Genomic DNA, 13,940 nt, shown 5'->3' with positions numbered 1-13,940 from the left:
GAATCACTTGAACCCAGGAGGTGGAGGTTGCAGTGAGCTGAGATTGTGCCACTGCACTCCAGCCTGGTGACAGAGCAAGACTCCGTCTCAAAAAAAAAAAAAAAAAAAAAAGAAAAAAAGAATTCTGGGTGGCCTCATCCAAAGCTTTACACTTCTTCTTACTGCCACTACACTGTTTTGTGTGTGTGTTGTGTGTGTGTGTGTGTGTTTGAGACTTGAGTCTCGCTCTGTAGCACAGACTGGAGTGCAGTGGCGTGACCTTGGCTCACTGCAACCTTCGCCTCCCGGGTTCAAGCAATTCCCCTGCCTCAGCCTCCCGAGTCGCTGGGATTACAGGCGCCCGCCACCACGCCCGGCTCATTTTTGTATTTTTGGTAGAGATGGGGTTTCACCATGTTGTCCAGGCTGGTCTGGAACTCCTGACCTCGTGATCTGCAAGCCTCAGCCTTCCAAAGTGCTGGGATTACAGGCGTGAGCCACCGCGCCCAGCTGACCACATTGTTAAAGGCATAAAATACTATTGCAATACTTTTAGCAGTAATTTGTACATTAAATAAGTGACATAATTCTGAATGCCTACAAATACGTGTAAGTCTTGTAACATTTTGGGACCATGCTAATGTCAAGTGTAGCCCTTGTACAGTGATGCACATAGGCGTTAAAAGACCATGCAGTTTTAAACAACTGGAGACAATTCGCCAGTGTCTTTACAGAGGAATCAGGAAGTTGGACGGTTGGCCAGTGGGTGTAATGGTGGTTTTGGAAGGCATAACTGGGTGAAGGGAGGAAGCTGATTTGCCTGCATGTGCGCTTTGTGCCAGGCACTGTGCTGTTGCATGTGCTGCTACCTCGTGATCCCCACGGTGCTGGGAGACAGGATCGTGGTAGCTCTGGGCAGCCCAGGTCTCTTATCCCGGGTCTCACAGCCACTGGGGCAGAGGTGCTGCTCAGAAGCAGGGGTTCTGCCACAAACACACCTTCTTTCCATCCTGTCACACTGCTGATTGCTGTTAGAGTTTGGCCTTTCCCTCACCGTGCTTTTGGGGTGGGATTGGCCAAGGGTGCGGATGTTTCCTTCGGTTTTCATCCTTACATTTCTTAGGTACTTCTAAGGGCACCTTTTTCCTGTGGATACACCTGGTAGAAAGCTTTTTAATTTAGTGGTATTTGCATCGTGAGAGATCACTTGCAGTCATGGAACCCTCTTAGTTTCCTCGGTAAGCGGGTTGGGAAAGAATTTCAGACCTTTACTTTGGGTTCGTTGCGCTTGTCTTTTCAGAGCAGTACCCCTCCTTGCTTTTCACATCTGAGTACTGAGCAGTTCGCATGGTTTTGGCGTGTGCCTAGAGGCCCTCTGAATTTGTAAGTGAGCTGTATGCTTGACTCTTGCTGTTCCCATTTTGCAGTTAGAGATGCATCTAGACTCCTGTTTTTCACCAGCTTTCAGGACCACGGGTGTTTCAACTTCTTACAAGATTTCTGTGAAGTGGGCCTCTCCATTTCAGCCAGTTCTTTGTCCCACCTTGAAAAGTCATACATTTTAGCTGCCATTGGGCCCAGTGGTAAGAGCAGGTGGGCCATGGTGAAGCATAAGGCCTTGGGAAGGCACCTGTGTCCCGTCCGCGGCAGCAGTGTGTGACAAGGCTGGAGAGTGGACACCTTCTTGCTCCTTTAGATAAGGGAAAGAACATTTGCTGGAATAAAAAGTTAGGATCGTATTTTTCTAAACTTTGTCACCTAGACATGAAATGATCATTTAGAATTGAGAAGAGATGGCATGCATTTCCAACACTCTACTTCTCTCCAGCCATTCTTGGCCTTCCAACCAATATGCCCATCATCCTACCCCAAAATCTTACCGTTTTTAAACTTTATTTTTTAGTAATCAAGATTCTACTTGTGAGTCACAGGGCATTTAAAAACACGCACAATCTGTTGTTAATGGTACCTGGATATACTCTCTAATTGAAAATTCATCATTTAAGGGCAAATACAGAATGCTTGTTTTTAAAAATACCTTTCCAGTTTAAAGAACCGTAGGGGCTAAAACCAGATTGTCTCCTTTTTACTATTAGTTATATAAAATTATTCAATCTTTGTGAAACTGAAATACAGGCTTGTTTTGTGACCCTTTCCAGTTAACTGGCTCACTTTTGAGCAGAATGGTGAAGCTGTTCTTTCTGCTTGGGGACTGTTTTGTATTATTTTCTCTCCACTAGTCTGTACAATTCAAACCAAAATCGAGCCTCAGAGTGTTTATGTGGTGTCCACTGAGCACACTGGCTGCTTAATGCATTTTAATATGATGTTAGTAAAAGAAAATGTGGAGATAGTTACTCACTGGGCATTATAAGATTTTAGATTCCAAAGTGTAGCCAACTCTGGCTTACGCAAAAGAAAATAAAAGAGGTGAGAATACAGCAAAAGGTGGGTGTGGGCGGGGGGAAGTCTATGGGGTGATACTCCCAAGCCATTTATAATCATAATAACATTTATTATGGGGTGTGGGTTACCAAATAACAGGAGCACCCTTGAAACAGGTGCTAATATGTTGAAATCTTTTTGGTACACAGAAGCTTGAAATTAATAACATTTCTTATGGCAGGATTCACCTGTTTTTAAGGTGCAGGTACTGTTGGCATGCCCCCTTGTGAGCAGCCTCCCTCTGCAGGGTTCTGACCCTCTCTCTAAGATTTGGCTGCCGAGTGGGTCAGCATCTGGAGAAAGGGAATCTGAGTGGTGTTTTAGCCCCTCAGGGAGCTTGTGGGGCGACATAACTGGCTTTCTGTGTTTGGCAGAGTGTGCGAGACCTTGCACTAGTCGGGGACCATCATGCCAGTTGCTCCGCCTGATCGGACGTGTCTCTTTGAATGACTATAGGATATTAAAGTTGAAGGAGGGCTCTTCATTATTTAAATTTCATCCAGTTCTCTGTTCACAAATAACTAAAGAAGATATTTTTCTATCTACTTGCTCAGATAATACATGCTATTTATATGTAGAAAGAAAGATGGAGGGATGATTTACAGATGACTCAAACTTATTTAAACAAATTAAATTTGTGGATTTCCACTAATAAGCTTATACTTTGATGGCACATTTGCGTAGTTTTTATTAAACAAACTTCCTTTTTCTAGTGTGCTCTATTTGGGATTTCAGCAATTTTTATTATGTAATGAGGGAATATTTCTGTTGTGAAATTTTGCTTCCTTTTTGATGTAACTGTTAGAAAGAGTTAGAATTTGATGAACTGGTTTGTAACATTAAAATGAGGATGAAAAATTACAAGGTGTTCACCGAATGAATGTCACTTTCTGGGGTGTTGCTGGCGATGATGCGGGCTCTCTGGAGCATGTATATCCGGAGGTGCTCAGAGTCTGCCCCTCTTGCTCCTAAGAAAGTCGAAGCCTCCTATCTGATCAGCTTTGTCCATGATTCTCTAACTTGTTCTTACACTGACACCATTACCTGCCCTAAATGCCAGGCACCTACTCCGCCAGCCCAGTGGAAACAAGCCTGTATTAGGAAACTGCGATTGAGTTTAGAGTTGGGACTGTTCCACATGCTCTATTTGCCAGGTAAGCCTTAGCATCCTCGTCTGTAAATAACGAGAGTTCATGCCTGCCACACATGGGCACTGTAAAAATGAAACACCATTGGCCGGGCGCGATGGCTCACGCCTGTAATCCCAGCACTTTGGGAGGCCGAGGCGGGTGGATTATGAGGCCGGGAGATAGAGACCATCCTGGCTAACATGGTGAAACCCTCTCTCTACTAAAAATTCAAAAATGTTAGCCTGGCATGGTTCAGGCGCCCATAGTCCCAGTTACTCGGGAGGCTGAGGCAGGAGAATGGCGTGAACCCGGGAGGCTGAGCTTGCAGTGAGCCAAGATCCGGCCACAGCACTCCAACCTGGGCGACAGAGCAAGACTCCGTCTTAAATAATAATAATAATAATAATTTAAACACCATGGGGCCAGCTGGGCGACTCCCACCCTCTCATCAAGAATCATAAACAGCTTTCTTTGCTTTCAAGATTAGCTCCTCGCAGTCGGGCCCTGCCAGGCCCCTCCAGCCAGTTTCACTGCAGATGCCCTTGCTTTCTAGCCCTTGGCCTGGTGGGCCATTTGCTCATCCTAAGTAGGCCTTTCCTGCTTCCACATCTTTGCTCCTACTTTTTCGGGGTCTTAGTCTCCACCTATTGAAATGTTGTATTGATGAAGGTAGAAGTGGCGGGAAATGGTTTTGGGGACCCACAGGCCAGGCGCTAGGCATGCTCATTGCTACTGGGTTGGCAGTTGCCCCCAGGCCTGTTCAGTCAGTGGATGCTGTGTGCACGTGTGTAGCACATACACAAGAGCATAGATAGATAGATAGATAGATAGATAGATAGATAGATAAATAAATATCAAGATGACAGGGTTTTTACTTCCCCTCTTGGATCTTATACTTCTGTCTCCTTTCTCTCACAGCGAAAAAGACTGTACTCAGTGTCTCCTGGAATGACAGAACTACTTACCTGCTTTTATATACACAGCAGTTCAGACTTCTAATGCCAGCACCACTACCACCATTTTTCTTTTGTCATTAGGGTATGTCCCACTACGGATATATGATTAATGTGTTTCACTGTCAGTCATTCTTCTCTGTGTGGTTGTGCTACCACCTAATATGTGTGAAATTCATTTGTCACATTTTATTTTTGATTTTTAGGAGTTTTTATTTAAAATTTTTGTTTTACAATCACAGAAAATATTTACATGACTCTAGCATCTAGAAAACAAGATACTGTCAAAAAAGTCCATCTTCTATCTCTGCCTTCTCCCCTCCAATAAGTAACCATTTAAGACTACTATGTTTTATCTTTCCATTTTTGCCTTTACTTTGTGTGTGTATACATAGTGTATATACGTAAATACTATATAATCTGTACATATTATTTCACCCAAATTAAATACTATATAATATATAGGTAAAATATAAATACGTAGCTATAGGTATCTTTACATGTTAACATGCAGTCTTAAACTTTTTTTTTTCTGGGGAAGGGAGGTGGTGGGGAGGGTGGTGCGTGAATGGGTATTACTAAAATTACTTTATTAGGTGGGCTGAAGTTTTTATTTGTTTTTGTTTCTTTTTATATAAATCTTCATAAACTCTTATTCACTGTGCTTTTTACTTTTAGTTAGCTTCTCTTTCCATATTTACACTTGTCCATAATTATACTTCAGTAATCTTGGGAGAGAACCTCTGTGGCTTTCTGAAAAATTATTCTTTTATATAAACTTGCCCAGATAAGTTATAGGAGGAACTGTTCTCACCAGTTTCAAAATGAGTTCAAATACTGTGTGGGGGGACTTTCCAACTGAGGATAGCATGTCATGGTGTGTGGTTAGCCAGTACAAATCTAAGAGGCTGCAACAGCTTTTGCAAACTTGTGAAACATGCCTTTAATTTTAAAAGCAGTCTTTGGAAATTCTACTTCCATTTGTACATGGCTTTAGATGAATAAAGACGTCTTCTTACGGAATCAAGACCATGGCATATATATATATATATATACAGGCAGATTATGAATGTATTGATTCTTTTACTTTATATTATATTTACTTAACAAGGACACATTAAATAATGAAATGCATCTTACTGGAACCACCCAAAGTAAGCCACTTAGAGGGCCACCTAGAGGTAGCTTTGTAGAGCATGAGGGTTTTTATTAATATATTTTAACTTTCTTAAACACCATTTAAAAAATTAATGTTCTAAATATACCTCCAATAGTACATGAAACTGTTACAATAGTGTCCAAACCTTATGTGTGTAAAGTTACTTGATCAGTTTGAAAAATTTGTAGTATTTGTGAAAAAGGCTGTAAGAGCTAACATTGAGTATCTACTCTGTGTCTGGTATATTCCATCAGTCATCTCTTTCAGGAATTAAAACTATCTTATGAGGCAGATAGCACTATTTAATTTTTTTGTTATGAAAGAGGCTGAGACTTGGAGAGTTGGAGTCTCTTGCCTTGTATCATGTACCTAGTAAATGGCCAAACTAGGAATTGAGCCTCAGTTTGTCTGAAAACAAACCCTTACTATTCCCAGTGTACCTTGTTACCTCAATTTACTTTCTTTTCTTGTCTTAAAATGAAGTCTAAGGTTCTAATTTCACCAGATTAAGACTAAGTAACCACCTGTAAACTAGAAATTTTAATTGATAAGACAATCTTTCCTATGCTTTAAAAATGCAGGCTAAAATGGTTAGGAAATGCTGTCTTTTGGAGACTTGTAGCAAATGCTCAGAAAGTAATTTCTTGGGTTGGGAGGGGATTCTCATCACAGTTTTTAAAATAATTTGATTGTCATTATTGCAAAGCTGTGTAGTTCCTGTAATTGGAGTATTTGCCTTTACACTTCGTAGCTATAATTTTCTTCAAGATCGGAAGACTTTCTGTGCAACTGCTTTAATTTACATCTGTTTTGGGGAAAATATAACACATGTGTCCATAGTATATGGTGTTCCATTATAAAGATTTGCAGTAGATAAGGTATAAAATTATTATAAACATTTCCCAATATGCTGTTCCTCTGTGTGTGTGTGTGTGTGTAGGAATATTTTGTGGCATAGATAGCCAAATCTTATTTGCTGCTCTTTAAACATTGAGATGTCCTGACTGTCAATTTGTGGTTTGTTTAAAAGAAGAGTGGGATTTTTTTCTAGTCAAGTTACAAGATAAAGTTTACCAAGGCTAAAAATAAGAGAAGCAGTACAGAAATGTATTATAAGCCATGGGAAAATTATTATAAGAAAACACCATTAATTTAAAATTAACTAAAATTTTAGGATATAACAAAAAAACATAAATAGGTACCTATGAGTCTGAAGGGGCAAAAGACTAATAGAAATATTCTGAGGCCCTGTGGAGATGGTGTGGGGGAGTTCTGAGTCTACAGCCCTAGGTAAGGGCAGAATTGATTCCATGTCTTGACTGAAACGAAAGTGGAGGTGGGGTAGGGGGATGCTCTGTGGGGGACTATGTACTGCTTAAGCCAGTATATATTTGGAGAGAAAAGAAAACATTAATTTTCCTTTCCCAATCATATCAAACCCCTTCCCTCACAAAACAGAAAATGACAAGAGAAATGTAGAGATAAACATGCCAAGCTCTGTTATATGGTGGCTTTCAGCCCTTTTCCATAATAAATAGGATGAACATCTTGGTACATAATGTATCTTGTATTTAAGGTCATTATTGTTTTTCAATAAAGAATATGACAAATAGGATAGCAGAAAGGGAATGTACATTTGATCCTTCTCCATGTGGAAATGTGAGCTACAACTTGTTAGTATCAGTAAAATAGGTTATCTTTCCCTTCTCCACTTCAAATAGTCTGTCATACTTGAAAGCTAATTGCTTTCAGGCTCGCATAGCCCATAACTCCCAGCAACATGTAATACATGCCCGCTCTGTGTTTATTTACTTTAATCTGTCAATTGTGATGCCAACTTGAGATATTTGGGATTATTACATTTGATTCACTCATTTGCCTGATGAGTATGCAAATAATTGGATTGATACCAAGGTTTATGCTGTGGAAACTATGGTATGAAAAACAGTATATAGTCTGTAGGTATATTTACAGAAAAACGTATACTATATGTCTGTTGCAGAAAATTCGGAAGATCCACATACAGAAGTTACAGTCACTCATAGCTGTACCGTCCAGAAATAACTACTATCAGCAATTTGATATCTTTCATTTATATGTATACATATGGATATATATGCATATACCTACATATGTATCTAGACTATGTATACATGCACATTTACACACATATACATATGAATATATAACTACACATACATGAATTTTAAAACACAGTTGGCATCATATAGTGTATCTTTTGAGATGCTCCCCTTAATATTTTCTATTACTAGTATTTTTCAGTGTCGTTAAAATTCCCTGTAGACATCAGTTTCAAATGACTGCATAATACTGTATCACATGACTTCACCATAATTAACTTTTTTTTTTTTTTTTTTTTTTGCTGTTGTAAGGTTAGCTTGTTTCCATTTTATTTGGTTATTGTGGAACCTCTTTTTTCACTTTTCTGATTAACATACATGATTTCATGACATAGCATATTATTTGATGTTGTGCTTCTTGCTCATTACAAAATCTGAGCATTTGAGAATCTAATTCAGGGTGGTGGTATTCATTTGCATGTTTATCCTGAAATACTTTGAAGGAAAAAGTTATCTACATGTTAAATACTCATTTTAGAAAGTTACCTTTGTTAGCTTCAGTTTGATCTACTTTCATTCAGTTTCTCATGAGATGTAGATTTCTTCTCGCTAGGTAGTCAGACTTCTGTGCAGAACAAGATGGGCACGTTCCTGCTCTTGTAGAGCCTACTGCCTAGTGGGAAAGTATAACACTAAATAATTAATACATTATTACAGAATTATACTTGTAATAAACATTACAAACCTAAAGTTATAGTATGTTTTTAGAATGTATACTTGAGGAATCTAAACAGGAAAGAAAATTCTTCAGTTAAAATCATTATTTTGTCATCTTTTGTTGTTTCTATTTGAAATAGAAAACCTCGATTCCTTATCTGACGAGCTGCCACAAACCAGAGGATATAATATGGACATTGTATTTATATGTTTTTCTCTCACCAATATCCAGCTTAGAGGAGAAGAAATCTTTAATCCTTTTTGGTTGTATGTTTGATTTCTGAGCTGGAATTTTTTTCTAAGCTAGCAAATTTCAGGGTACAAATTGAGTTATTTCTGCCAGCATCCTGGATTTGAAGCATGAGATTTCATCACTGTGATTAAAAGAGCCTTTCTCTGCTCACAAAGCAAGTTAAACAAAATCAGCAAAATGATAGAGATAAACGTGCTTGGTCCATAAAGCCCAAGACAAGTGTTCTATTAAGCCAGTGCTGTTATAAAGTGAGTACAGTGAGATGTGGAAGGATAGTGTGCATCATTTTGGGGAACTGTACTATATGTAATATTCGTGGAAAAGATGAGCTGTTATTTGCTCCTTTTATTTTATATGCGCTTGCTCAGCAACTTAGGTAGCAGAAGTCATATATTGGATTAAATGGCTCGACGCACTTGTTCTGGGGGGTCCTAGTTTTATCCTTGATCTGGTGAAAGGTTGGAATAAACTAAGGTTAAAAAAAGATTAATGAAGAACCGGAAGTGAAGAGTCTGGAGCAGAAAATAAGTTTAAATGTCTTTGGGATTTATTTGGACTTGAAATAGGGTCAATAATTACCAGTGAGTGACTGGGCAGTGTGAGGTTTGAAGATGAGGGAAGTGTCTTGAATTTACTTATTACGTTGTATAGAGCCTTAGACTGAGTTAGTGTGATGTTCTTAAAGAAAAGTGGAAAGATTAATAATAGTAACCTGTGTTCCCTTCAGTTGAATTCATAGCAGTTAACATCTTGCCACATTTGCCTTATCTCCGTATATGTACTTTTTTGTTCATTTATTTGTTGTACATTGGAAAGTATATTAGAGTGATCAGTTTTTGTAAGTTGAATTTGAATATGGCCACTTTACTGAATTCTTATCAATTCAGTTGACTTTGGGGGAATTTGTCTAATTAGATTATCATATCAGCTGCAAATAAAACGATTTCGTTTCTTTCTTTACACTTTTTATGCATCTTTTAAATTTTTTCTTGTTTTATTACATTGTCCAGGACTCTAGTGAAGTGTTGAATACTATCAATAGTAAAAACCTGACTTTAATGGCAATGCTACTGGTAGTTCACAGTTAAATACAAGTTAGCTTCTCATAGATATTTTTTACATAGTTTTGGAAATTATTCTAATCATAACTTTCTGAGTATTTTGGAAATAATGGTATGTTTTTGGTTTTTTTTTTTTTTTTTTTTGAAACAGGACCTTGCTCTGTTACCCAGGCTGGAGTGCAGTGGCATTATCTTGGCTCACTGCAATTTCTGCCTCCTGAGCTCAAGTGATCCTCCCATCTTAGCCTCCTGAGTAGCTGGGACTATGGGTGTGCACCACCACACCTGGCTAATTTTTTCTTCTTTTTTGGTAGAGATGGGGTTTCACCATGTGCCTAGTCTGGGTATGGAATTTTTATCAGTGTTTTGATTTAATATCTCTGTATAATGAATTGTAAGCAGAGATTTTTCTGATAACAAGCTATCCTTATGTTCTTGAGCTCTCACTTGGTGATGATATTTCAGTCTTTTTATATACTTGAGTACAACTATATTTTAAATAAATTAATGAATGTAGATGCTGTTGTGACTAATGAAATATAGGTGCATTTAAAAGTATTGCCTATATTTTTATTATTGATATGTTTGCTAAATCAACAGATAATAAAAATATAACTACTGTCAACTGGAGGACTATAGAATTCTTTGTTGAAAGGAAGGCCTCATGCTTGAAATGGTTGGCAGTTGGTAATCTAGATACTTAAAAAAATACACATTTTCCTCCTTACCCCTTTTTTGGTAGTTTTGCTTATGGGTATATGGTATATGGTCTAGAGATGATCTTGATATTAATCTGCAGATTCCACAATCTCAAAAATAAGAGGAACTTGAAGAGGTTACCTCCATTGTTCTGTTTTCTGTTTATCAGAGACTCTCAGAGATGATGACTGTGTTATAGTCTCATGAAGTAACTCATTCTAAAGCTTCACCATCAGTTCGTATCTCCTGACTTTGATGCTCTGGGGTATTCCAGTTAGTAGCATCTTCTGGTATGCTCAGGATTGGTTAAGAGACTTCTTTCTTGAATATTTGATATTATAACTCTTTCTAAATAGATTAGAATGATGAATATAAAATTTAATAGTTATTTGGACAATGGGAGGGGAGTCGGTAGAATCCTTTCTGATAATCAGTAATCATACAGTAATTGTAAAATGTGAAGAATATTAGGTTTAGAGTATATAAGTCCCTGAGGCCAGCATGTTGAGTTGTCACATCGCTTTAGTGTGAGAAGGAAGGCATCTAGGTAATCAGATTGATTCTGATTGTTTCAAACCAAAATGCTGCTGTCCTGTAAGGGGCCTTTGGTCTGAGAGTGTTTGTCAGTGTCAATATTGCCAGTGATTTGGAAAAAAAAAAATGTGTAAAATTTATATATACTGCATTTATAAAGTGCTTAGTGGTAATTCTGAAAATGTTAGTGTTTAGAAAATAGCATTCACCCAGTCATGTGTTTAGAGAAATAGAAATTGTCAAAAGAAAGTTAAAGAAAGCAGTTGATTATGTCATTTACATTTTAGTTCCACCCCCCAGTTGGCTAGCTCTTTTGAAGTTGACTCTTAAAATCCTAGAATCATTGATCTTGCAGCTGAAAGGAACCTGGAGAGCATTGGTTCAAAATGTGTTTTTTGTTGTTGTTGTTGGAACAAATATTGTGCTAGATATTAGAGATATAAAAATGAATAAAATATGGCTCTTGCCTAAAGTCTAGCCTGAAAGACAGACAACCTGAACAACTACTTTACTTTGGGGTAGTAAGTTCTGGAATGGGACCTTTAGGCAGGGGGTAGATTTTCCACGTTTCCTCGGTGTGGCTCCAGCAGCTTGGGCAAGCAGCCAGGTGCAAACAGCTCCGTAATGGTGATGGTATTGCTGGAACTAGACCCCTGGTCTCTTGATACAAGTCACATGGGACTGACCTAGTAAACTTCGCAAAAGAAAATTTTACCAGGCATGCATGTATGCATGTAAATATATATGTAAGTATGTACATATGTATTGATTTAGTACCTTGCTCTGTGCAGTTAACAGCTTCTTTATGTGCGACGCATAGACGTAGACATTCATGCTTTTTTTTTTTTCTTTTTTGGAGACAGAGTGTCACTCTGTGTGTTGCCCAGGCTGGAGTGCAGTGACACAATCTTGGCTCACTGCAACCTCCACCTCCCAGGTTCAAGCAATTCTCCTGCCTTAGCCTCCCAAGTAGCTGGGATTACAGGTGCCCACCACTGTACCTGGCTAATTTTTGTATTTTTAGAATAAATGGGGTTTTGCCATGTTGGCCAGGCTCGTCTCCAGCTCCTGACCTCAAGTGATCTGCCCGCCTCAGCCTCCCAAAGTGCTGGAATTACAGGTGTGAGCCACCGCACCCAGCTGACATTCATACTTTCTTATCCTATGTTTTTTGGGGGGCGGGGTACAGAGGTTGGGTGGGGATTCCCGCTAAACATTTAGAACCAAAAGCAATGAATAATTTGAGTAAGTTTAAATGGGATTGTGTTCTTGTGTTATCTAAAACACTATACTCTAACCCTAAACCTCAGGATAAAGGCTTAGATTCTCTTCTTGTTACTGGGTCCATGATCTTGTCTGCTTCTCCTGCCATATCCCTCTGGTGGTGCTCCTTGCATTGCCACCTACCTGCGGTTCTCCTTGCCTACTGTACTGTTTCTAACCATCATGCTTTGTCCTGAGTCTCTTGAGTCTTTTTCTGCTGTGGACTGAAACTTTATCTTGAGATTCACCTCCTGTCCCTCTGGGAAGCCTCCCGGAACATCAGCTGGGATGAGTTGGGACTGCTTGAGGTACAGCTCCCGCCGCCTCTGAGAGTCCCTCCATGAAAATGCCTCATGTCCGTATGTCCCTAAACTGTAGGGTACATAGCATGTTGGTAGATACTTAGTAAATGTTTTGCTGAAGAATTCAAGTTTTTAAATTGTCCTTTTCATCAGACAACTAAAAAATGTGTATGCGTATACATATATACATGTATATGTAGTTTTTAATGTTCTAATTATTCTCTTATATTGTTTTTCATGTAAACATAACTGTTTTGGATTTCAGTTTATTTTTCCTTGGGAGAATACATGTTTTGGGGGATATTCAACCCACCACATTTATATTGTTCACCAGTAGTATCTTGTTCCAGGCTATTTCAATTGGAATTCTTATTATTAGACCATCACATGTTTATAACCACTTACAGAATTTGATACTTTGGTGCATCCCATGGATTAAAACATACTTTAAAATCTGACATCTATATATTAAACAGTTATTGTAATCATGATTTGGTTAATGGGGATTGACATCTGCTTTCCAATCTCTGTAGCCACATGAAGTGTAAGCTAGCCATTGTATTTGCTTCTTTAAATGTATATCTAGGAAATAAAACTTTAGACAATTACAGTATAAACTAAACCTGATGACAGGTGAATAGTGAATGATAATCTGTTCAGTTTTTCCCTCCTGTAGAACTATTAATAGATAGTTGACTATTTCGTTTAAAAGTAAAAATTTTTTTTAAAACCTTGACTTTTCTAAATAAATGAGAATCTGCTAAAGTAACAATGCATATTAAGCACTGATTGTTTCTTGAGTGTCATAATGAATGGCCTCTCTCTGTTGTTTTTAAGAAAGCCAAATTACAGGATGGTTAATACCTTAAAGGACTCATATCTCAAATACTAAGATGCCCAGACATAAAGGGGGCTTGCTGAGATACTGTGTCGGTAAATGAAGCTCAGCAAATCATAATCGTCTTTGGATTCTCAGTCATGTTATGTAAGTGGTCACACAGATGGATTTTTAACTCTGATTTTCCTAAGTTGCTTTCCTAGCCATTAAATGGTTGCGAAGGTGCTCTCAGATGCAGAATAAGAAGAATGCATTACTGTGACTTTAAGAAGGAAATTAAGTAGGGAGGGAAAATGGGGATGTTGTGACTGCTGACATTTGTGGCCTCCTTTCATTTGCGTAAGAGGTGGACTGGCTTCTCTGTGGCTGCGGTTGCCATGGAGAGGTAGTGGGGGAGGACTTCCAGGAGGCAGCCCATGAGCGAGAGTCTGCTTTAGAGCTGCTCCTAAATGTGATGTGAAGGGGCAGGGAGCTCAGGTGTGCCGCGGCGGCACAGATAATGGGGATGGCCGACCTGTCATGGCTG

At 38.7% G+C, this 13,940-nt stretch overlaps 1 protein-coding gene across 1 annotated transcript in view; it reads left to right on the top strand.

Moving 5' to 3' along the window:
* The window catches only part of LOC105482430 (HIVEP zinc finger 1), a 149,120-nt gene that overhangs the window by 29,162 nt on the left and 106,018 nt on the right, over nucleotides 1-13,940 (top strand). The window contains exon 1 of the mRNA XM_011742531.3: nucleotides 1-13,940. This exon is cut by the window's left edge and continues 29,162 nt beyond it. Within this exon, the coding sequence (XP_011740833.2) occupies nucleotides 13,934-13,940 (7 nt within the window). The 5' untranslated portion in view covers nucleotides 1-13,933.

Source organism: Macaca nemestrina, chromosome 5 (genome assembly GCF_043159975.1).
Source record: "Macaca nemestrina isolate mMacNem1 chromosome 5, mMacNem.hap1, whole genome shotgun sequence".
Taxonomy (NCBI): domain Eukaryota; kingdom Metazoa; phylum Chordata; class Mammalia; order Primates; family Cercopithecidae; genus Macaca; species Macaca nemestrina.
The sequence above is the reverse complement of the archived record's forward strand: the minus strand, read 5'-3'. Positions and strand labels throughout refer to the sequence as shown.